The sequence below is a fragment of the Rhinolophus hipposideros genome, assembly GCF_964194185.1.
Source record: "Rhinolophus hipposideros genome assembly, chromosome: 4".
In the NCBI taxonomy this organism is placed as follows: Eukaryota; Metazoa; Chordata; class Mammalia; order Chiroptera; family Rhinolophidae; genus Rhinolophus; species Rhinolophus hipposideros.
In genome coordinates, this window is record NC_138050.1 from 107,155,858 (window position 1) to 107,178,255 (window position 22,398).

General features: G+C 53.1%; 1 protein-coding gene across 4 annotated transcripts in view; it reads right to left on the reverse strand.

Moving 5' to 3' along the window:
- Positions 1-22,398, reverse strand: part of DLGAP2 (DLG associated protein 2) — a 434,439-nt gene that overhangs the window by 46,604 nt on the left and 365,437 nt on the right. For all 4 annotated transcript variants that reach the window (XM_081045533.1, XM_081045531.1, XM_081045532.1 and 1 more), the window contains one exon: positions 18,911-19,122. In XM_081045533.1, coding sequence (XP_080901659.1) covers positions 18,911-19,122 — 212 coding nt within the window. The remainder of the gene's footprint in view (positions 1-18,910; positions 19,123-22,398) is intronic.

Consider the following 22,398-nt stretch of genomic DNA (forward strand, 5'->3'; position numbering starts at 1 on the left):
CCAAGGCTTGTCGACAGTCTTCCCACAGTGGACACATAAACGAATCACTGGCTGGCCGGCACGTGGACCGGACAGGGTAGGAGCTTGCCACTCGGGCTCAGTCCCCAGCTGCAGGCTCGACTTGCTTTTCAGAGTGAACTCGATGTCATTTGTTTTCCCTGTGACTCACTTCTTTCTTTAAAAAATGGGACAGCAGAGTAAAAACTGGGCTCAATTATAAGTTCTGATTAAGCAAAGCCCATTTACTATAGACTTGAAGTCATCTTTTCTGCTAAAATTAATCATTACTGTATTTTATATACCGCGTTTCCCTGAAAATAAGACCTAGCCAGACAATCAGCTCTAATATGTCTTTTGGAGCAAAAATTAATGTAAGACCCGGTCTTATTGTACTATAGTATAAGACTGGTCTTATATAATATAGCATAAAATAAGACCGGGTCTTGTATTAATTTTTGCTCCAAAAGACACATTAGAGCTGAATGTCCGGCTAGGTCTTATTTTCAGGGAAACACGGTAGTAATATAATTTATGTTGTAATAACTTTTGTTTTAAAACCAGGTACGTGACCCATTCCAGCTCCCACCCACGGTGCCTGCACGGAAAACATGCGCAGGAAACCGGGAGAAATCAGCTGGAAGCGCCTGACGCGGCCCAGGGCGGTGTCTGCAGAGTCCGGCCCGCGCGGCCGCTTCAGGCTGCGGGTCTGCAGGTCGCCAGCAGGGGGCGCCGGCCCGCGCCTCCCGGCAGCGCAGGGCGGACCCGCGGGGAGGCCGGGGAGCAAACACCCACGCGCGGCCTCCTCAGTGTCCCCACACGGAACGAGCCAGTGAACTGCCGCCAAATGCCAGCAGCACCCCGAGACTGTCGCGCGTGTTGGGGCTCCCTTGGACTCCGCACATGCTTCTGTGTCTGTGCGGTCAGTACAGCGCCGCGTGCAAGGGGCCTCAGGGGGCTGCCCTGGCTCCTGGGCTCTGGGCTCACTTTCCTCTTTGCAAAAATGACAGCTCTCTGCATCCCTCCTCCTCCTGTGTGTCCTTGAAATGGCTGATTTCATACCTTGCATTCCTACCCATCAGTGCTGATACGGTACTTTCTGCAGCGGAAGAGCTGTCACTTCTGATTAACACTGTCCTCTCCCAGTCAGCACTGTCCCAGCACACGTGCCTCCGGGGCTGAGCCCCTGAGGGAGGGACTCGTGTCCTCTCCCCGGGGTCCACGCTGTGCAGCCCGTGCTGGCCATGACCCGCACAGCCTCAGAGCCGAGCAGAGGGCCCTGGAGGTGGCTGGAGGTGGCATTCACACACGACTTGGTTTATTTTGTGATTCCGTTGAAAATACCTCTTGTAACTCCCAGTGATTCTCTTTATTCCAAACCTGGGCATACCACTGAAAGAACAGTCGCCACTGTAGAAAGCTAACGAAAGTTTTCCTATTGAACAGACTCACAACTGTCACACTTGCCACCCACCACCGTGCTGGACACTGAGCAACCACTTCCCGTTGCACTGACGCGTCCGCCTCATGGGAATACCAGGAATACTACAGGCAGGCCCCCTCCCCCCAGTAACCCTCCCTGTGACAGTGGGGGGCTTGCCGCGCTGTAGCAGGTCCCTGGCCCAGGCTCAGGGAGCAAATGGCAGGCAGGACTCCAGGCCCAGGCAGGCGGACTCCGGAATCCAGGTTTCTGGCCCGAGGTCTCCGCTGCCAAATCAGCAGCACAGAGCCAAGGGCCTGGTGCTCTAACGCCTATGTTTTACAATGTTTTAAGCAGCCAACTTCAGCCTTATGAGGCTTAACACATTTTTTTATTATAGCGGTTTAGCATTTTATAGTGCCCAACAAGGCCAGGCCTCCTGCAAAACCACAGATCTGGAGACTGAAAATCAGACACTGGGATTGGGAGGCTCAGTGAAGGTCAGGGCTGGAGGTCAGGGCTGCCTTCTGCCCCAGCAAGGCCTGGCTGGGACCCCGAGGCCTCCTGCCAGGACCCTCCCTTGCTCTTCCCTAGAAATCCGTCAGCGGGATCCCTTATTGTTTTCAGATTCCCTCTCAGCCCCTCGGAGTTCCCTCAAAATGAGAATTCCCACTTCAGCAGCCCAGGGATGGGAAATATTTTCATGTAGAGACTTGGTGGTAGCCCAGGAATTTTTAAAAGGAAATCATAAAAAAATTTTCTGGAATACCACCAAAATAATTTTTTCTAGTTTTTTTCCTTTTCATATGATCTCACCCTAGAGAGTCATATATGCATAAATGGGACTGGAACCCTACTTTGGAAAGACGTAAGAGTAAAAAAGTAATTGTGTAGAGAATGCCCAGTTTCCCACTACTTTGCTTTTCCAGTTGTCTGCTGGTCCTGCCTTACAAACCTGCGCTGTGACTTCAGATCACTGCAGAAACAAGTTTACAGGAGAAAGCATGCCTGCCAGGCGGGAGCAGGGGCCCCTACACAAAACAAACCAGCCCATTCATCCCTGTCACCTCAGAAGATTGGGGGAGATTCTATGCAGGCTGGATGAAGCAGGAGTACGCCACTTCGTAAATACTAAATGTGTAATTCCAAATACGGACGGTAGCTTCGCACTGTTATGCACAGAATGCCACGCCAGCAGCAGGCAGATATATAAGGCTCTTTCCTCAGTCACACGGAGACTGGGACACTCCAAACAGCCTGTGGGGTGGTGTCGGTCTCTGTCTGTCTCTCTCTCTGTTTCTCTCTCTCTGCTGTATCCCTCCTACAAATGGAGTTATTCTAATGTCTTTCAGTACACGTTTCACGTAATCTCACAGTTAATGCTTTTTTCCACATTATTTCCGTACTGAGACTGAGTGTCCTCTCGGCCATGACCAGTCACAGCACGCTCGTTCCACACACTCTGAGTGGAAAACCACATCAACATCGAACTGCTGGTGGGGCCATTGCCGGCGCCCCACGTCCCTCCTCCCTGGCCTCTGAGGCCACTGCAGCAACTCAGCAAAGCCACGTCACCATTTTGTCACCTTAGGACGTGAACCGTGTCCCTGTAGCCCCTCCAGGGAGTCCACGGGGAGGCAGCTGAACGGCTCGGAGCAGGGTCCTCCCTTCCCAGTGAAAGGTGGGTTCTTTACCACAGTGGTGACGGCCCTTCCCGGGAACATAATGTGGAGGGCAGTGGCCACTTGCAGCCGATGGGGCTCAGGGCTGGTGGCTGGCTGACCACTGCCCAGTCGGGGCTGCCACCTGGCCCTGCCCTGTCACGCTCTGCATGCCCTCTGCTCTGAGCCAGTGCCGGGCAGGACTCCAGGACACGGCACCAAGAGCTCCCAAACGCACCGCAACGAGAAGGTGTCGGACAAGGGCGTCTGCTTGGTACTCGGTGCTAGAAAGACCATTTTAAGTGCGGTCACAGCAGGCTGATTCAGCTCACAGGTGCTGTCACTCGCTTTATGCACTGTGACATGTACAGAGTCCCAGATAAGGACAGTGGTCAGAGGCAGTCCTGACCAGTGCAGGCCAGGCAGGCCAGCAGTCCTGACCAGTGTCCCAGTCCGTGCTCTGAACCTACCTGCCGGTGACGAGAGGCCTCAGGCATTCAGGGCTTTCTGTGTGGAGACCACCTGAACTGGGCTGTCAGCTGGTGACAATATGACCCTGAAACCCTGCAAGTCCCCTGGAGGCCTTGGACAAGGGGATGCAGTGTAGGCCCCTCCCTGGGGGCAGCTCAGACCTTTCTGCCTTCTATCGAAACAGGTCAGACACACAAAGCTCAAAATCAGGGTTCTCTCACCCACTTTACGGTTCGGAGGGACCTCAGGACAGTGACCCCGCCAGACGTATAAGGAGAGGTAACCCACAGGAGGGTGGGCCACGCCGGGTCACCATCCGAGGGGCTTCTTGGAGTGTGAGACTTTCCTGTGACTGGCGAGGTCCCCTCACTTCCCGCTGTCCCCGTCACTGCCCGTCTTTGTGCTCTGCTCTCCTTCCTCTGCCCTCATGTTTGCTACTTGACTGGACGGGCACTTGTGACCTTGCATGGAATTCTGCAGCTGCCCTTGAGCCCTGTGCCAGGAGCTGTGCTGGTGTCAGAAGACAACAGGATGAACAGTAACTGCCAGACAGATTTCAGATGGACAGGTGATTCTTTAGAATCAGCGTGTCCCAGGAATTTCCAGGTATGTCCCAAAGGGGGCACACTGATACTAACATGGGCATTGTTTATCAGAAATTCAGGCGGAACTCACATCTTGCTTTTCTTTGTTAAATCTGACACCGCTGGGAACCAGGCAGGTTCTGTGCTTAGGGGCTACGGGTGTCAGGGACAGGGACACGGACACTCTTCATGCAGAATGCTACAGGAGGCCTCCCCCACACGCAGGCAGGACAAGTTTGGGGAAGGGACCATGGGGACTGTGAGGGTCACTGAATTGTCTGAAATTTATGCCACAGCTGAAAACAAGCACGACACGTTCCAGTCGGGCCCTGAGACGGGCAGAGGGCTGGGAGAGGGACCCCGAGCCCCAGGGAGACCCAGTCTGTGGTGGCACCCAGGGTTGGTGGGAATTTGGAACTGAGTGGATGTGGCCCTCAGAGAGAACTTCTACCTGAGGTGACCCCAAGGCTTCGGGTCCTTAACGGAGGCAGGCGCCCCTCTAGGAAGAGGGGTGCTGGTGCTGGATGTGGGTTTGAGTTGGACCCGTGATGTGTTAGCACGTTGGGGCCTGTAAGAGAAGGAACGGCGAGCGTGTGCGATGCCATGGGCTTTGTGTGGCTGCGGTGCAATGTGGGCAGGGAGCAGCCCTGAGCGCCGCCGGCAAAATGCTGTGGACAGGCCTGCGCTCACACGTCAGGACACCAGGAGAGAAGCCAGAGACGTCACACGGTGCCCAACTCTGCACGCAACATCCAGAACTGGCAAATCCAGACACACAGAGCAGATCAGTGGTCCCAACGGTGTGGGGGAGCTGGCTGAATGTGGGGTGCCTGCCAGTGGGCCTGGGGTTTCATTTTGGTGGGGAAAAAATGTTGTAAAATTGGTCACAACTCTGAGAATATTCTAGAAGCCACTGAGTTGCGTATGTCAAATGGACAAACTGCATGGTACACAGTCTTAACAAAGCTGTCAGAAATCAGACATGAAAATACTATGTTTAGTTTTATGTCACTGGTAGATTGAAGGGAAATGTATGTTCACAATGTCGATTTGGAAGGAATTTTCCAAAACCAGCTGAGGTCCCGCTGCCGCCTCTGTTCATGGCCTCTTGTGCTCCCCCAGGAGGAGAGTGAGGGGTGTGGTGACGAATCCTCACACAGCACCTCGGGCCTGTTTGTCTCACTCTGTGCTGCTTACATCCTCCCTTCCAGGAGTAACAAGAGCTGCTTTGTTTCATAAAGCTAAGAAAACCCTCACTGGGAGGAGTCAGCGCCCAAGGTCCCAGGGCACGGGACACAGCACAGGGCCTAGCTGCATTTATACGGATTGTAAAAACTGTGTGAGAACTGAAGCTCAGATGCAGGCATAGCTGTGCGATGGCTGTTTCCGGAACAGAGAGCTGCCAGCTCTGGTCCAGTGCCACCACTGATCGGTGGCCTCAGGCTCCATTTTCTCCCTCAGGACACAGAACGCCGTCAGCCGGGGTCACGCTTTGCAGGGAGCGACGAGCAAGTCACAGAAGTCTTGGAATTGCGGAATGAAAAAAATCTTGTCCGGAAAGGCCATTTTAGGCAAACAAGGATGGGGAAAGTTTCTAAAGCTGATGCCAAAAGCATGGCTGTTCTCAATAAAACCCCAAGTGTGTGCATCGGGGAGAAACCCTTCCGTCATCCGCTTGTAGCTGTGAACAAAACTCAGAATGTGGAAACTGCCTTGCTTCTCCAGGACGTGAAGCCTTATCCGCTGAAAGGACTACGGGTCACCAACAACATGAATGGTGACATATTCGCAAATGAAGTATTTCTACCAGCTTCCCCTTAACTGTTGACTCCCTAAGGTGGGGCAGAGCTGAAGGCAGAAGACCTTGGTTTGGAGCTCGAACTTTGGTTCTGCCCAGCCTCCATGTATGAAGCTAAAAAAGTCACTCACGTTCGACCCCAACTTTCTTCCTTCTGACTAGGAAAGCAGTGAGGGTCGTACCTGCTCTGTGTACTTCAGGGTGGTTCTGAGGGGCCAGTGAATGGTGCCTTTGAACATGGAGTTGGTGAGGCTCACGACCATAGGTGCTTTGTGCCCACAGCTGCTGCTGCTCAGGACAGAGGAGGTCACAGGGCACACGAGGTCAGAGGGCATGGGAGGTCACAGGGCACCACCGGTCTGCAGCACAGGGGCCCTGAAGGTAAGGGCCCCCATTCCCACCTTCAGCAGCGCTAGCAGATGCTGAGCTTGGGGCCTATTCCCACGGCTGACTCACAGCCACTGCTCTGCCTGGGGTCCTTTCGTTGTCGCTTACATCTGGGCCTTCTTCAATGTCTGAGATTTGTTTTAACCGAGTGAGCAGCTCTTCTCTTTATAAAAATTCCTGACAGTTGTCGGCTTATATTTAATGGCTAGTGTCGAGGTAACAGGAAAACATCCCTTCAATGGTTTCTCAAATGCTAACCTGTGTCAAGTTCCCCTGGGTGCTTGTGGGTGGTGTTGGTCCTGAGCCACATGCCCAGAGATGGACTGAGAGGTGGGGCCAGCCCCCACCCCACATTTTCATAAACATTCAGGCACGTTAGCGGCAGGCAGTCTGTGGGCCAGACACTGCAAGACATGCAGATGGATGTGTATGGAGGGCTGGGAGACCCGCGGAGGGGCCTCATAGACAATCCGGACTGCTGTCCATTCACCTCCACACAACACACACTCCTGGGGGCTGGGAGGCCCACACTGCCGGCTGGGCCCCGGCACAGCCATGCTTCCTGCAGGACTGGCCCGGGTGTGGAGCCCACAGCCTCTGTCCAGGGGTGGTCCCGTCTAGATGCCTCGGCACCACTTGTGCCGACAGCTGTGGGGCCCGGAGGGCAGGCGAGCCGGAGATGCTCTGTGCTCTTGGGGGCGGGGGGGTAGGACCAGGGCACTTCTCAGTGAGGCAACTGCCCTAATCGTTTGTACTGGGTCTCAGCCAATACTGACCGCAGCGTCCTGCCCAGAGAAGCGGAGGGACCAGGCAGGCGGCTTCCAAGAATCCTTGTCCTGGCCAGGCCCAGTCAGGAAGACGGGAAACGGCCGTCTCAGTGGGGGACACAGCACAGGAAGCTGGGCAGACCGTGTCTGCTCTCATCCTTGTCTGGGGGACGCGGCCACACACGAAGAACTTAATTCTTAATGCTGCCGTGCCCAGGGCGGTCGTGGTTTCCCCCTGGCCAGGATGTCAGGGTGGGGTGAATCAGGAAACAGGTTGCACAGTCCCCGAAAAGCCACTCATGCTGGAGCCGCGGAACAAACAAGGACAGAGTGACACTGCTGGCCAGTGACAGGCCAACCACTGAGGTTCATGGGTGACAGCAGACACGTCCCAGGCCCCATGTTACCGGAGCCTCGTGTGTCTGGTGAGCCTGTCACCACCAACCAACTGCCAGTTCGCCCACCCATTCTACTGCCGTTTACTGACCAACGAGCACGAGTGTCGGCACCAGGCACATGCAAAGATGAGCCACCTTCTCTGACGGCCAAGAAGAAAGCATCTAACCAGCGTCACCAATAGCTTTTTCTTTGACACATTAAAGTATGAATTAGATGACTTCACTCACCTGTCAAACGGGGGGCTCCCTCTGAGCTTCAGAGGTAAGGCCCTGATTTGTAGGGACGTTGCCCCGGCCCCTCACCCCGCACACTGGATGCTTTTCTCCCCAGGCTTACTCTGTTCTGGGCGCTCCGTGGTCCTGGAACTCTGAGGCCTGTTCTGTCCTTGGTGTCTGGCCCTCAGCTCCCTCCTTGCAGACTGCCACACAGCCAGCTCTCTGTATCCAGATGTCCCCTTCACACGGACACCTCCTGACCACACTATTTCAAACTGTGAGCTCTCGCCCCACGCCACCTTCCAGCCCCATGCACACCCTGCCTCTGCGGGGTTAGGGTTTACATGTGCAGTACCTACATGTGAGTGACCACGCAGTGACAGCAGGGTCCCCGTGTCCTGGAGAAACAGCCTGAGTCCACACAGCCACTGGCCATGTGTGCCCACAGCATCTGCTTGCCGCAGCGTGAGAACTTTTGGCCACGGGCTTTGATAAGACGTGTGCTCCTGCCTTCCTGGTCTGCTCACCTCAGCAGCACCCCTGCTTCTCTCTGCGCCCCACCATTGCCCTGCGCAACCACTCACTGGCACCATTCACTGGCTCTTCTCTCGAGGACTTCCCATCATAGGTCTCCGTTTGTGTCCACCGAAACAGGCAGTGTGCTGCCACAGCAACAAAACCGGCGGAATACTGGCTCCAGAGAACAAAAGGTTTGTTTTCACTCACTGCCACGTGTCCACTGAGACCCACCCGGGATGCTGATCTATTCTGTTTTCACTCCGGGACTCAGGCAGACAGAATTGTCCCCACCCAGAAATTATTGGTCACAAGGCGGAGGGAGCTGGAGTGCCGGAGGGTCTCACACTGGCCATTACCTGTTGGCCCTGGACATGCTACATATCACTGCCACTCTCTTACCGTGGCCACATGCCCACAGGCGGCCCCAGTCTGGTCACCAGGACTGTGGCAGGGAGTCCTGCCAACCGTTGCAGCACCTTGTGCCACAGCTGGGCTCGGCACCCGTACCCCTGCTCCTCCCATGTCCTGTCATCGAATTACATGCCAGTGTCACCCACGTCACACGCTTTGGGCTCATGCTCCCTGTGGAGATTTGACACACCCACCAAACCTCGTTCCATTCTCTCCCTTCCATCCGCAGGGTCCCACCCAACCGGTTCACCCCACGCCACCAATGCATTCCCCTATGCCACCTGCCTCTCCCGACACACTCAGCGTCCACCCAGTCAAATCGATCTAATCAGAAACCTGCTCATCCACTTGGAATTCCCCAGTGGCTCTGCATGACCTTCAGCAAAAAATCGGAAGAAAATATTAGCCCAACGCAAATCTGGAGTAGAAATGGCTTGTTAGCAAGGACTCCGCCCATTTCCTTGCTAGCCGACTCTGTGTCAGGGTGGCGGGGACATGCCTTCAGCCCTCAAGGGACTCAGGTGACAGGTGCTAGAAGAGGCCAGTGGAAGGCGGGCGAGCGCCTGCTGTGCACCGGAGCCAGGCCTGTGCCAGGAGATAAACCCCAGTCTGCCCTGGAAAAGCCACATTTCTGCAGTCATTTTCTCAGCTGAGACTTGAAATTAAACACCACTCTGGCCATTACACTTGTTTCCATCTTCGCTCCCTCATATTTTTTGGCTGTGGATCTTATAGCTTAAGTATTTGATTACCTAACTCCTATAAAGTAATAAGGGCTGCTACTTGAGAAGAAAGAGAATTCTTTAGCTGTGGCCATGTTTCGCAACACACACTGAATGTGCTGAACACCGAACAAAGCATGATGTAAACGTAAGGACCGACACGGTGAAACCCATGTCCTGCTGGGACTGGAGAGAACCCCTGGATGAGCACCGTGTGCACCTGCAGTGACAGGTGGTGTGCCCTGTGGGAGGTCGCAGAGGGCGGCCCCGTCACCTCGTCAGGTGTACTGCCATCCCCTGCATGACACGTACTGTGGGACAGTAAAACAGAATGCACACACGTGGCCCTAACACTTGAGGTCATAGCTTCACCAGGAAGTAGACAAAAACATGGGAGGCAAAAAATAAGAATTTCTGCACTAAACGTGTGGGAAAATGGAGAATTGTCCCGTGGTCAGAAGTCACCCTGTGATGAAACGGGCTCTGAGGGGTTGCCCAGGGCTGTTAGGCCAGGAGGACGCTGAAGGGTCCTTCCTGCTCACGTCGTGTGGGGAGCCTGAGACCACAGGACAGAGGGTCCTGAGACCGAAGTGCCATGTGACCAAGTCCGTGTTTCAGGGGGCCTCCTGAGTGGGCACAGCTGGGCTGACAGAGCAGACCCGGGGTCTGGGGGAGAAGCCACGGAGTGTCAGGCCAGTAGATGCACAAGGAAACAGCCCAGGAGACCATTCAGCGCTCACCAGAGTGGAAATCTGTCTTCACTTCACCAGCTGAGGGCGACGAGAAGCAGCAGACAAGGGTGTGTGTTGTGGGGAAGCTCCGACATGTGCTCTGGACTGGGGGCAGCTGGGATTGGCCAGAGGTGTGACAAGGGACCAGCCAGCAAGTGCACACGAGGGGACGTGCGGTTGGCGGTTTAATGTTTACAGCAAACTTTTACAGTATTCAGCCAGCAGGCACCAGTGGGAAAGTGCCACCGGACACCCCTAGAGGACGCATGCTGGACTCCCAGACTGCTTGTGGGCCACCGTCCCCTCTACCCAGTTCTGCATCTGCCCCGGGGGTGGGCGAGTCGCCCAGTCTGTAACCTCGGTACACTTCCAGCTCGTAACGCAACTTTTTAGTTTGCTTAGATTTGTTTATGTAGAAGCAGAAACACACGCTTCAGAACCAACAACAGATACTGACAAAGTGAGTACACAACCTCCTTCTGCTGGGGACCAGGACGCTGTCTCCCCTTCTGGAAGAGCCAGCGTGCTGTTGGGGCGTGACACAGGGACACAGAGGAGGAGGCAGAAGAACTGGTCCCCAAAGCCCAAGCAGACACTCAGGGGTCACTGGATCCCTACAGCTCCCAGAGAAAGATGCCCAACAGGACATCTGAAGAGGCTGTGGGTGGGACACAGCTGAGGTGGGTAGGAAGAGGGAAACTGAATCGTCTGCCCCGTGCCAGGGAAGGAAGGAAGGAGAACAGGCTCAGGAGGCTCAAAGCGCTGAAGGACGCAGGGGTCGATGGGCCAGCCCTGAGAGACGACTGACAAGCAGCTGAGTCCCCCCAGCCCCATGGGAAGCTCCTCTCTCCTCCCCCTTCCTTCCGGTCCCAGAACAGGAGCCAGCACTGGGGAGGCACTCTGTGAGAGACTGGGCCCCACACCCGGCCCTCCCTTCCCCTCTCAGCACCAACACTGCGTGCCTAGACTTACAGAAGGAAGAGGAGTGTTTGAATCTGGTAACAGGCAGAAGTTTGAGAAGAATCAAGGCTGCCTGGTCGGTGCTAAGTGCCTGTCCCTTACAGACAAGCCCGGGCAGCCTTAGCGTGCCCACCACTGCAGGGGTGCGAGGGTGGCTCCCAGCACACACAGCGAGAACGTATGAGATGTCTTCCTATTTCCATCCCCATTTCATGAGGCTTTTAAGTATCCCGAGACTAGAATCATGACCACATAAGTGGCTTCTGGGATGGCTTAATGCCTGGTGTGAAGGGCAGGAGACGTGTAGTTCCAACGCTGACAGCGGAGCCCTTCCTCACGGGGGATCGGGAATGTCAGTGGCTGTTTGGGCAGAAGGAGTGTCCAGACCAGGACACAGAGCAGAGTGGATGGGAGTCCATTCTGAGAGAAGATGGTAGAGTTTGGCAGCTAAGTTTCTTGGAAGGATACTTATAAACTCAGTTTATTATGAAACTAAAGCTAATGTCCGTGTGGAATCTAAATTTCTCTGTTTTAGATAAACTTGTCTGTTTTCAGAATGAAGCACAACTAATAACTAAATAAGTTGACTTCAGACAAATTTGGAGGAAATCAACCATGGTCATCCACTGAGAGAAAAATTATGACACTTTTGGCTCAAGCTTCCAGTAGAGAAAATCACACAGAGGCCGAATAACTTTCACAGTCTCGGTTTGAAGTCACGGACACACATCAGTGCTAATTTACATCACTTCATTCTCTTGGCGAAGCGATGATAACTGTCTCTGTTATGGGGAGAATCGTGTGCCCCCCCAGACGTGCTGGAGCCCCAGCCCCTCAGGATGTGTGTGAACTTCTTTGGAGAGACTGTCGCCGCAGCTGTAGTTGGTAGAGATGAGATCAGTAGGCGCCTTAATCCAGTATGGATGGTGTCTGTGTAAGATGAGAAGGTGATGGGAATATGGAGGCAGATATTGGAGGGACACGGTCACAGGCCCGGGAGCAGCTGGGCCACCAAAAGCTGGAAGAGGCAGGAAGGAGCGTAGCTTACAGGACCTGGAGGGAGCACGGCCTGCTGACACTTTGACTTTGCACTCTGGGCTCCAGAACTGTGAGAGGATGAAGCTCCATTGTTTTAAGCCTCAGTTTGCGGTGCTCTATTATGGCGGTATCTTCGTGTGGGCTGCTGTAACAGAATGCCACAGGCCGGGGGCTTAAGGACAACAGACATTTACTTCTCACAGTGTGAAGACTGGGAAGTCCAAGGTCAAATCCAAGAAAGCCGTCTTCTCGCTGTGTCCTCACGTGGCAGCAGGGACAGTGGCCTCTCGGGGTCTTTCCTTACAGGGCACTAATCCCATCACGAGGACCCCACCACCTCCCACAAATCCCACCTCCTAATACCGTCACTGGAGTCAGAATTCAACTATGAATTTTGGGGAGACATGTACATTCAGTCTCTAGGAAGCAGCCCCTAGGGAACTATACAGATGCTATCCCCCCAAATAGACATAGTGATGTTGGAGGTGGAAGTGGTTTCAGAGGCTTCTAGATTAGTAATAGATCGAGTGCTTGTTCCTTTCACTCCACCAAGGAACAGGGGTCCCCTGTAGTAACAACAGACCCCACCACTCCCAGGGACATGTATTTCTACAGGTGTTCTACTGTGTGTCTCACTTAGAATGAGCCTTCGGCACACAAAATGTGCACATACTCCTTGGAATACATTTCATTTCTGTAGCTTTAAAACACACATGAAATTATAATTCCACTAACAGCTGAGAAGCCTAATAAAGCTGCTGAGCATAAATGTATTACTCTGGTAACTTTACAACACAAGGATGATTTGCTTTAAAATAAAGTATTAGTACCGGGAAAACAGTACTTATGGGTTACTAGGGGGGCTTAGAAGACAATGAAACTGATTTTTCATATCTTTTCTTATTTTAACACCAATGTATGCTTTTGGAAAAAATTAGAAAATATTTAAAAGAAAATAAAATTCAGCCACCCAGAGATAACCATTCTTAATATTTGGGTGCCTTCCTGTATTTGTTTTCTACTGCTGTGTATGATGGTTAATCTTATGTGAACTTGGCTAGACTACGGTGCTCAGGTATTTGTCAAACAAACAACAGTAAATGGTGCCGTAAGGTATCACTTTCAGGTGTATATTAATTAGTCCACATTTGTATTGGTGGACTTTGAGTAAAGCAGATCTCCCTCCATATTATAGGTGGGCCTCATCCGCTCCGTTGAAGGTCTTAGGAGTAAAGACTGACTTCCTTGAGGAACAGAGATTCTGCCTGCAGACTGGCTGTGGACATGAGCTGCCGTATCAACTCTGCTTTGCTATCGGTCCTGCAGAATCCAGACGTGTAGCTCCACAAACGCGTGAGCCAAGTCCTTCAGATAAATCTTTTCTCCTATGGCCATATAGGAGAGAAGATTTAGTTTTGACTGTGTGAAGGGTCAGTGCCTCTGACCCTGGTGATCAAGGGTCAACTGTATATATGCAGACGCACACACACCCACACCCACACCCTATTTCTCGGCAGAACCCTGGCTATATGGTGCACATGGCATAAGAGGTGACCACAAAGTCCGCAGCTTACAGCGGCACCCGTGTTAGCTCACATTAGAACTGGAGGGTCACAGGTGTGGTCTGGCGTGACCAGTTCCTGTTCGTGGCAGACCGATATCATGATGACAGCAAACTAAACTCACATCCACTCCCATGCTCATGCAGGAGTTGGCAGGATCCAGTCCCTTATGGCTGTGGGACGGAGGTTCCCTTTCCTCACTCGATGTTGGCCGGCGTTTCTCAGCTCCCAGAAGCCCCGTTCAGGTCCTTTCCGTGGGGACTGTCCATCTTCGAGCCCATCAAATCCTCTTCCTGAGTCAAGCTCTGCTTCCCCTTCTGACCCCAGCGGGAGTTAACTCTGCTCCGAGTCTCTGCTCCGAGAGCTCATGTGACTAGGTCAGGCCCCCCCAGGATTCAATGTAACGTGACTGCGGGAGGGGTGTCACAACATATTTATTGGAGGGAAGGGAATTACTAAGGAGAGGGCATCAGAGGTCATCTTAGAATTCTGCCCACCTCGCAACTTTCCCAGCTTTGCACGAATATTCCAATGCTGAGCTCTCATGGTAGACAGAAACTATTTTATAAATGTAATAATGTAACCATATTTTACTATGCAAATTCTTTGTAAATTTTTTTGTTTAAAAAGACAGATTTTTTTAAAAAAAAAGATTTTAGGGAACAGTGTGTACTTCTAGGACTTTTTTCCAAGTAAAGTTGTTGTCCTTTCAATCTTAGTTTTGGAGGGTGCCGTTCAGCTTCCTGTTGTTGTCCTTTCAGTCTTAGTTGTGGAGGGCGCAGCTCAGCACCAGGTCCAGTTGCTGTTGCTAGTTGTAGGGGGCGCAGCCCACCATCCCTTGCGGGAGTCGAACCAGCAACCTTGTGGTTGAGAGGACGCGCTCCAGCCAACTGAGCCATCCGGGAGCTCAGCAGCAGATCAGCTCAAGGTGCTGTGTTCAATTTTAGTTGCAGGGGGCAGAGCCCACCACCCCTTGCGGGACTCAAGGAATCGAACTGGCAGCCTTGTGGTTGAGAGCCCAATGGCCCATGTGGGAATCGAACTGGCAGCCTTTGGAGTTAGGAGCAGGGAGCTCTAACCGTCTGAGCCACAAGGCTGGCCCGTAAACATTTTTATTTTGATAAATGAATACATCACCTACTATATTAACAAGTATTTAGTGTTTCTAATTCTTTACTACAAACAATAGTGAAGAATTGAAAACTTCTAAGAGTTCTATTTTTCTTCTTGGTTAAAGTTTTTACTGAAATCTGGCTACTTCCTTAGGATTCCAGAAGTGGAATTAATATGTTTTTGATACATTTCACCAAATTTCTCAACAAGAGATTTTAAAAACATTTTTATCTTAATGAAAATGGTTATTTCAAAAGCAATTTAGTTCAGCAAAACCTCACTCTTTTCTGTGTGAGAATGATTTCTGTAATTTTTAATTAACTATTGAGTTTTAGGTGCCTAGTTAACGTCCTGGCAATCTGTGAATTTATTTATTCATTACATTAACTGACAATTATCTTACTTAAACTCTCTGTCCATAAAGTCCTTAACATGTATTTACTGGGAGAATAAATAAATGAACTCTGGCCCGTGCAGGGCTCTCCAGCGTCACCCGACACCCCCCCCACACTGACAGGCTGCTGCAGCCGGTTATTTCCCCTGCCGAGCCGCTCTACGACAGTTTTCGGAGCACTGTGTTTCCTGAAGCAAGCTGAGTGGTGTCTAGAGGTGAGTGGGTTGGCGAGGCGTCTCTGCCAGCACTGGGAGGCGGCCACCATGACCCACGTTAGATTCGTAAGCTGCTCCTCAGTGGCCAGTCACATGTTCAGGGAGACGAACAACGGGACAGTCTCAGCGGAATCCTTACAGACGCCTGCTGAATCTGTCATGCATACAGTGGGATTGCTCCCCAAAGGGTCTCCTGGGTCCCTGCCTTCTGTCCAGATGGTGCACCTTTGATGAGACGCTTTCAGCTACTTGGGAGTCCAGGCGGTTGGGCTCATCAGAGCTGCAGACATACACACTTGGGGCTGCCAACAGCGTCACCAAAACCATACAGAACTGCCCCCCGGGGGCCTCCAGCTGACGTGAGAGATTTGGTCACCAGCCCAGAGGTGGCAGTGGGAACCCATGTACGGGGACACCGTCTCCATGGAAGCATATGGCTGCCTGTACCTGAGTAATGCACATTTAAGGCATGTGATAAATTCAAGGAGGCTAGCATTCCGGTCCTCTTTTGACTAATATAAGAGATTAAGGAATTGGGGTACTGAATCAGTTTTACACACATCTTTTAAATTGATGATCTTTATTTTTAGAATCCTTAACAACGATTATTTTACTGGTGCCCTCCCCTGTGTAGTAATTCACTTCTTACGTTGATTAGTGACAATCCCTGAAGGTAGTTTTACTTGCTCAGTGTGTCTGCAGCACAGTGATATGCTGTATAGTGAAGACGTGGTGGCAATGGTAAATACAGCACATCTTGGCCGCAGAGGGTGTGCAGGCTCCTGGGGAAAGCAAGCGAGTGTGTGGCAGAGGTCAGCAGAGCACATCAGGAAGAAAGCCGAAGGGAAACTGCACTGCAGGTGGGCTCCCAGAGGGAGGTGGCTGGCTGGGTACTGAAGCACAAGCATGAGACCGGGCGTATTGGAGAGGGCGGTGTGTGCAGGAAACGGCAAGGAGTTCAGCAGGGTTGGGTGCAGACCTCAAGTCTGGGGAACTGCATCACCCTGGTCCCCTGGACCCTGTGCCTGTTGCTCTCAGGAGAAGCACTTTTGCTGGCATGCGATCAAAACAACTATTTTCATTTCAAGCCCGTAGTCACTTCGGTGACCTTCAGAACCTCATTTCTCTCAGTCAAGGGTTGGTTCCGTAACACAGGCATGGTTCTAACTTCCTGGAGGAAACAACTGAGCTTCTGTGATGTCATTTAAAATGAGAATAAATGAAATTACACTGCAATCTATAAAATTCCACACAAGTGTAAGATGTTCTAAGATGCTAAAGAGGCTATAACAGTAACTTAATTGATGTACCGCTAACATAATTTGTTTTTTAACAGAAACTTGAATGCATTAACGCTAAAGAGTGACTTAGATGGGAGTTTTGTGGACTTTGCACAAGAACAGAGCCTCCCATGGGCATGGCTGTCAGGCCAGGAGGTTCGGGAGAAAAGAGTAATAATGTGCACATGTATAAGTGGAATTTAGCATAGCCCCAACTTTGTTGATGACGCAGTGATAAATTACGAAATAACAAGAATGCCCGGCTGCTGGAGATCTCTGCAGATAAAGTGGACAGCAGTGGGGGTGTGGAGGCCAGCAGTAAGGCAGCGTACTTCATTTCTGCGCCTCCGATTGTTCAGGCTTGAGTGGAGGCATGTGTTCTGGTGTTGGAAACCATGTGGGGACTCCAGCTTGACTTTCATGCTTGGACACTGAGGGTTGTCAATATTTAGATTACGCTATTAAGTGGCCTGGCCTCCTCATCACTGTTGGGCTTTTGAGGGAACGCTTACTGTGTTTACTACGTGGGTTTTAAGACTCTCAACCAACACCATCTTCCGAACACTGTCAGTGCTGGTGGTGAGCTCAAGGTCACGGGCCAGCCCCTGAGAGGAGCAGGAGAGGAGGAGGGGACGAGGAGGGGACAGGAGGGGATGAGAGGCAGTCTAACGCTGAGGGAGGATGTAACTGCCAATCTGTGAGCAGAACACAGGGCTGGGGAGACAGGATGCCAGGGAGTGAGCCCATGGGGGTGACCTTGAAAATAAAATGCATAATTCTTACAAATACCTGATTCCTGCTCATGGCTGAAATGCTGTTTGCTTTCCTTTTTCATGGTCTGTGTTTAGCGTGTACGATCACGGAATGAGCACAATAATCCATAATCAGAGGTGACGTTAGTGGCCACCAACCAGGGGCTCAGAAGCCAAAACCAATGGGGGGGGGCGGGCATCAGTGGCTTGTGAGCCCCAACCTGCTAAACGCAGCTGTTGCCCTGGCGGTTTCGGGTAGTTGGTAGTTCTCACGTGTGTCTCCGAGCGCCCTGAATAAAAGGTGGGGAGGCTGAGGTCTGGCCCAGCCCGTGACTGCGGGGCCGGTGGCTCAGGTGCCGGGCTCTGGCTCCCACTGCTGCTCCGTCCCATGGTGCCTGCTCCCCAGGCTCTTCCCTCACACAGCTGCTCCCCATTTCCTTCTGACGAGTGTGTGACCTTCGGCAGGGCGGCGCTTTGGCGCGTTTTGTAACCAGCTTTCCCTGAGCACATCGGATACATGGATGCATTGACAGACAGGGCTCTTTGCCTCACCCCACTTCCCGTCTGGCATTCCCAAAACAATCTCTGCAGAGTTTAACTGACCTCGGTAATAAAGACGTGGTTCATGTTTGTTAAATGTAAGATCTGGCTGCGATTGAAAACTTTCATGTTTCATCCGTGCAGTGGTGACACACATGGCGGACGTACCAGAAAAGGCCCAGCGGTGTTTGGCTCATCACTGCGTGTGCCAAGCGCCTTTGGCATTGTCACCGTGTGACGAGTGTCACAGTGAGCAGCTGTGTTTGTGACATCAGCAAAGCACCACGTGGCCGCCTCACCTCACCCTGTCGGTGACCTTCACGCAGGACAAGTGACGCTCAAAGCCCAAGAACGAGGCAGCCCTTCCCACGGTCGCCTAGCTTAGGTGCTAGGACCAGATATGCCACCGGTGTGACTGCTGTGGCTGGGTCATGCTGCCACAGTCACACGAATAGCCCATTTCCCAGTTTGCTCTGTATTTTGGAAATTAGTGAAACTTATCAATAATGTACCTAAATATACAAAGCATGTGCTATTGTATTTGTAAAACTAACCCATTTCCTGCCTTCACCTGCAAATAAACTGTTGCCTGCAAATGCACTTAGGAAGTTATAGTGAAAAATCCTATTATGATTGACACATACACATATTCACAAATACGCGCCTGGTGAAAATAACTGCAAGGACCTGAGAAGACTCTGATGAATCCCACTGGCCATGAGCGTTGCTTTAAAATTAATACTTGACATAGAAATCGCCCCAGTCTATTTTCTTAATTACTATGTAATAAGTAGATAACCAAAGCCCTAATTTTTAAGAAAGAACTTGAAAATCGATGGCCATAAAATCTAACATTTTCAACCCAGAAAGCTGTCTAAGTTGACGACAGCTGGCCTGTGTGTGGCTAGATAGTTCTGAAGAGAGAAGCGCCCGAGACAGTGAAGATGCATTTGTGAGAAGTGGGTGCGCCTTACGTTTGGAGGTCTCCCAGAGGCCGCGGGCCTGTGGACGAGAGCAACGGCTCTGGCCGCATGGCCACCGTGGGTGCCGTCTTGGGGCTGGAGTCCGACTCTCCGCTCTCCTCATCACCCATGGCTTTGATGTAGCTCCCACTTCTCATTCTTCTGCAGGGGATCTCGTCGTCCTTGCCGCCGGTGGGGTACCCTCCCCATTCGTCCGGAGGCACCTGGGACAGAACAGACACATGTGCATCAATCTTGTCACGGACAGTCCTGTCACGGCTCTTTCTGGGGAACACATTCTCTCCCATCCTTAAGGCACAGCTCCTTACGGCCGGTTAGCATTCCACGTCACGTGATACATTGGTGGCTCACAGTGCTCTGTCATCGAGAGCCTGACAGGACAGGAATATAAAATTACTGTATTCTTCCCATTATAAAAGTGATGATCGTTACGGGAAAAGTGAGAAAACGTTAGTAAGGTAGAATGAGAGAAAAACCCACTTGTAATCTCAGCACCTAGAAAAAAACCACTGCTAACAATCAGATTTATTTCCTTCTGGCGGCAAAGGAATTAAAACGAGAAAATTGGGGAAAAAAGGTTACCCAGTGTGCTGGTGCTGGTGGAGGGGGAAGGGAGAGGGAGGAGGGTCAGGGGGAAGGGGGAAGGGGAGGGAGAAGAGGGAGAAAGAAGAGGCGGGACAGGAGGGGGCGGAGGGGAGGGAGGACGGTAGGGGGGAGGGGAGGGGAGGGGAGGGTGGGGGGAGGGGAGGGGAGGGAAGGGTGGGGGGAGGGGAGGGAGGACGGCAGGGGGAGGGGAGGGGAGGGCGGGGGTGGGGGAGGGGAGGGAAGGGTGGGGGGGAGGGGAGGGAGGACGGCAGGGGGAGGGGAGGGAAGGAGAGAGGGGAGGGGAGGGAAGGGTAGGGCGGAGGGGAGGCCAGGGCAGGGGGAGGGGAGGGAAGGGGAGAGGGGAGGGGAGGAAAGGTGGGGGGAGGGGAGGGCAGGGCAGGGGGAGGGCAGACGGCGGGGTGGGGGGTGGGGTGGGGTGGGGGGGGAGGGGAGAGGAGGGAAGGGCAGGAGGGGCCAGAAGAGAAAGAGGCGGCGCCCACGCCCACGTACAAGCGTGCTGATAACCGAGGAGTTTTGACTCTGGAAGCTGTTCCACGGGACCTGCAAAGGCCCTGCGTGCCGGGGCAAGGATGCTGCACGCAGTCCCGTCGCACGCGGCTGGGTTCAGCACGTTCCGGAACCACAATCCGTCACGTACATTGCCAGCAGAGCCCGTCACGGAATGCCCGCTCACGGCTTTTGCGCCAAGGTTCCCGTCTGAGAGCAGGTCGGGACCACGTTTCCTGCGCGGGGCGCCCTCCCTCGGGCGCCTCCGCTTTGCGCGGCCACGCAGGGCTCTGGACACGTCGGCGGCAGGTCAGGCTCAGACTGACCACGGAGGGAGGACGCCCGAGGGGCGCGCGGCACGCCCGCCGGGTCACCGCAGATGGGGACCTGGGAGCCAGGGCAGCGCGTGCGGAGCAGGTGGCGGCGCTGCGCGTCTGGGAGGCTTCGCGCGGCCCAGCACTGCGCCCTCCCCTCCGCAGCCCTGCGCCTTCCTGCCTTGTCCCTGCTGTCGGGCAGCTGCGACCCGACCGCCTGCAAGACAGGCGGCGCCTTCATTCACGTCTGTAAACTACAGGGTGTGACACCAGGGGGGGGGGGAGGGCAGGCACCCCAGGGGCGCCCCTCAGGCCCGGAGGTGATGACTGAACAGACCGTGTGTGTGTCTATCTGTCCTGCTGTGTGTACGTGGTGTCACGTGTCTGCCGTGTGTGTGGTATACATGTCGTATGTGTGCGTGTCTGCCTCTATTGTGTACGCACGTCTGTATGTCACGTGTGTGTGCGTGCCTGCGTGTCATGTGTGTATCTGTATGTGTGCATGTGTGTGCATGTCTGAGGTGTTTGTGTATCTATCGTGTGTATGTCGTGTCTGCACACACGTGTCATATCTCATGCATGTGTCTGCACACACGTGTGTCATATCTCATGTATGTCGTATCTGCATGTGCCTGTCGTGTCTGTGATGTGTGTGCATGTCTGTATGTCACGTGTGTGCGCGCGTGCCTGCGCGTCATGTGTCTGTCTGTATGTGTGCATGTGTGTGCATGTCTGAGGTGTGTTTGTGTATCTATCGTCTGTATGTCGTGTCTGCACACACGTGTCATATCTCATGCATGTCGTGTCTGCACACACGTGTGTCATATCTCATGTATGTCGTGTCTGCACACACGTGTGTCATATCTCATGTATGTCGTGTCTGCACACACGTGTCATATCTCATGTATGTCGTGTCTGCACACACGTGTGTCATATCTCATGCATGCCGTATCTGCATGTGCCTGTCGTGTCCGTGATGTGTGTGCATGTCTGTCGTATCTGTGTGTCGTGTGTGTGTTGTGTCTGTCATGTCTCTGTATCTGTCATGTGTCTGCGTGTTTCTGCATTGGTCTGCGTGTGTGCACATCTGTGTAGGAGCACGTGCATGTAGGTGCCCCGAAAGCACACGGAAACACCAGTCTCGCAGTGTCGCAGGTCCGACGCCGAGACGAAGACAGGCTTGCACAGAACATCAAGTCCCAGGTTTTCCTGCAGCTCTGACGCCAGGAGCTGCGTGCTGGGGTCTCACCCACCCAGGCCCCTCGCCGGGGCAGAGGTTGGGTGGCGGCACTGACAGCCTGTTCAGCGGGGCGTTTCTAGTCTCCGTGGGGCAGGGCGCTGTGTGCAGTGTCCATGCGGGCATCCAGGGGCAACATGAAGGGCAGGCGCAGTCGTGCAGACTTTGGGCAGAGCGGCTGGAGACGCAGAGGGATGTGATAAACTTCCATGAGGACAGCGGCCTCCTCCTGCAAGAAATCCGCGACCGAGGAGTAGCCACGAATTTGCCCTAGTGGAGCTGCGGCTTCATGGCAGGCGTCATTTCCTGAGTGAGTTTTTGGGTGCTGGCAAGTGACTACGGAACAGTGAACTTACTGGTTTAACTGCTCTTGTCCAAATGTCTTCTCACCCAAAGGCGGTTTCTACAACTGGATAAAACCCCAGGACGGACAAAGACGTGGGAGACGGCCCTTCCACACCATTTCACACCTGGGTGACAAGGGCGCACTCTTTACGGCACCGTATCAGACTGCTCACGCCCTTCTACCAAGGTGTCCTCGGTAGGACTTGGTGCCAGGGACCCTGAATGACTCATTAGGGTAACAGGACACCATAGCATGTCACAGGGGACAGGGTGAACCATTTGTTACAGCCCCAGAACAGTGGGTACTGTCAGGCCCAGATGAGGGTGCACAAGACACACTCATGCACGGAAAGGTGTCCGTGAGGGGGGCGATCTGTACAGTGAGTATGAACTTGATTTAATACCTAATAATTTAAAAGCAGTTATGCCTGCGTTACGCATAGAAACAGCCGGAAGTGTGGGGTCATCACAGGAGACAGTGTTTTGGGCTC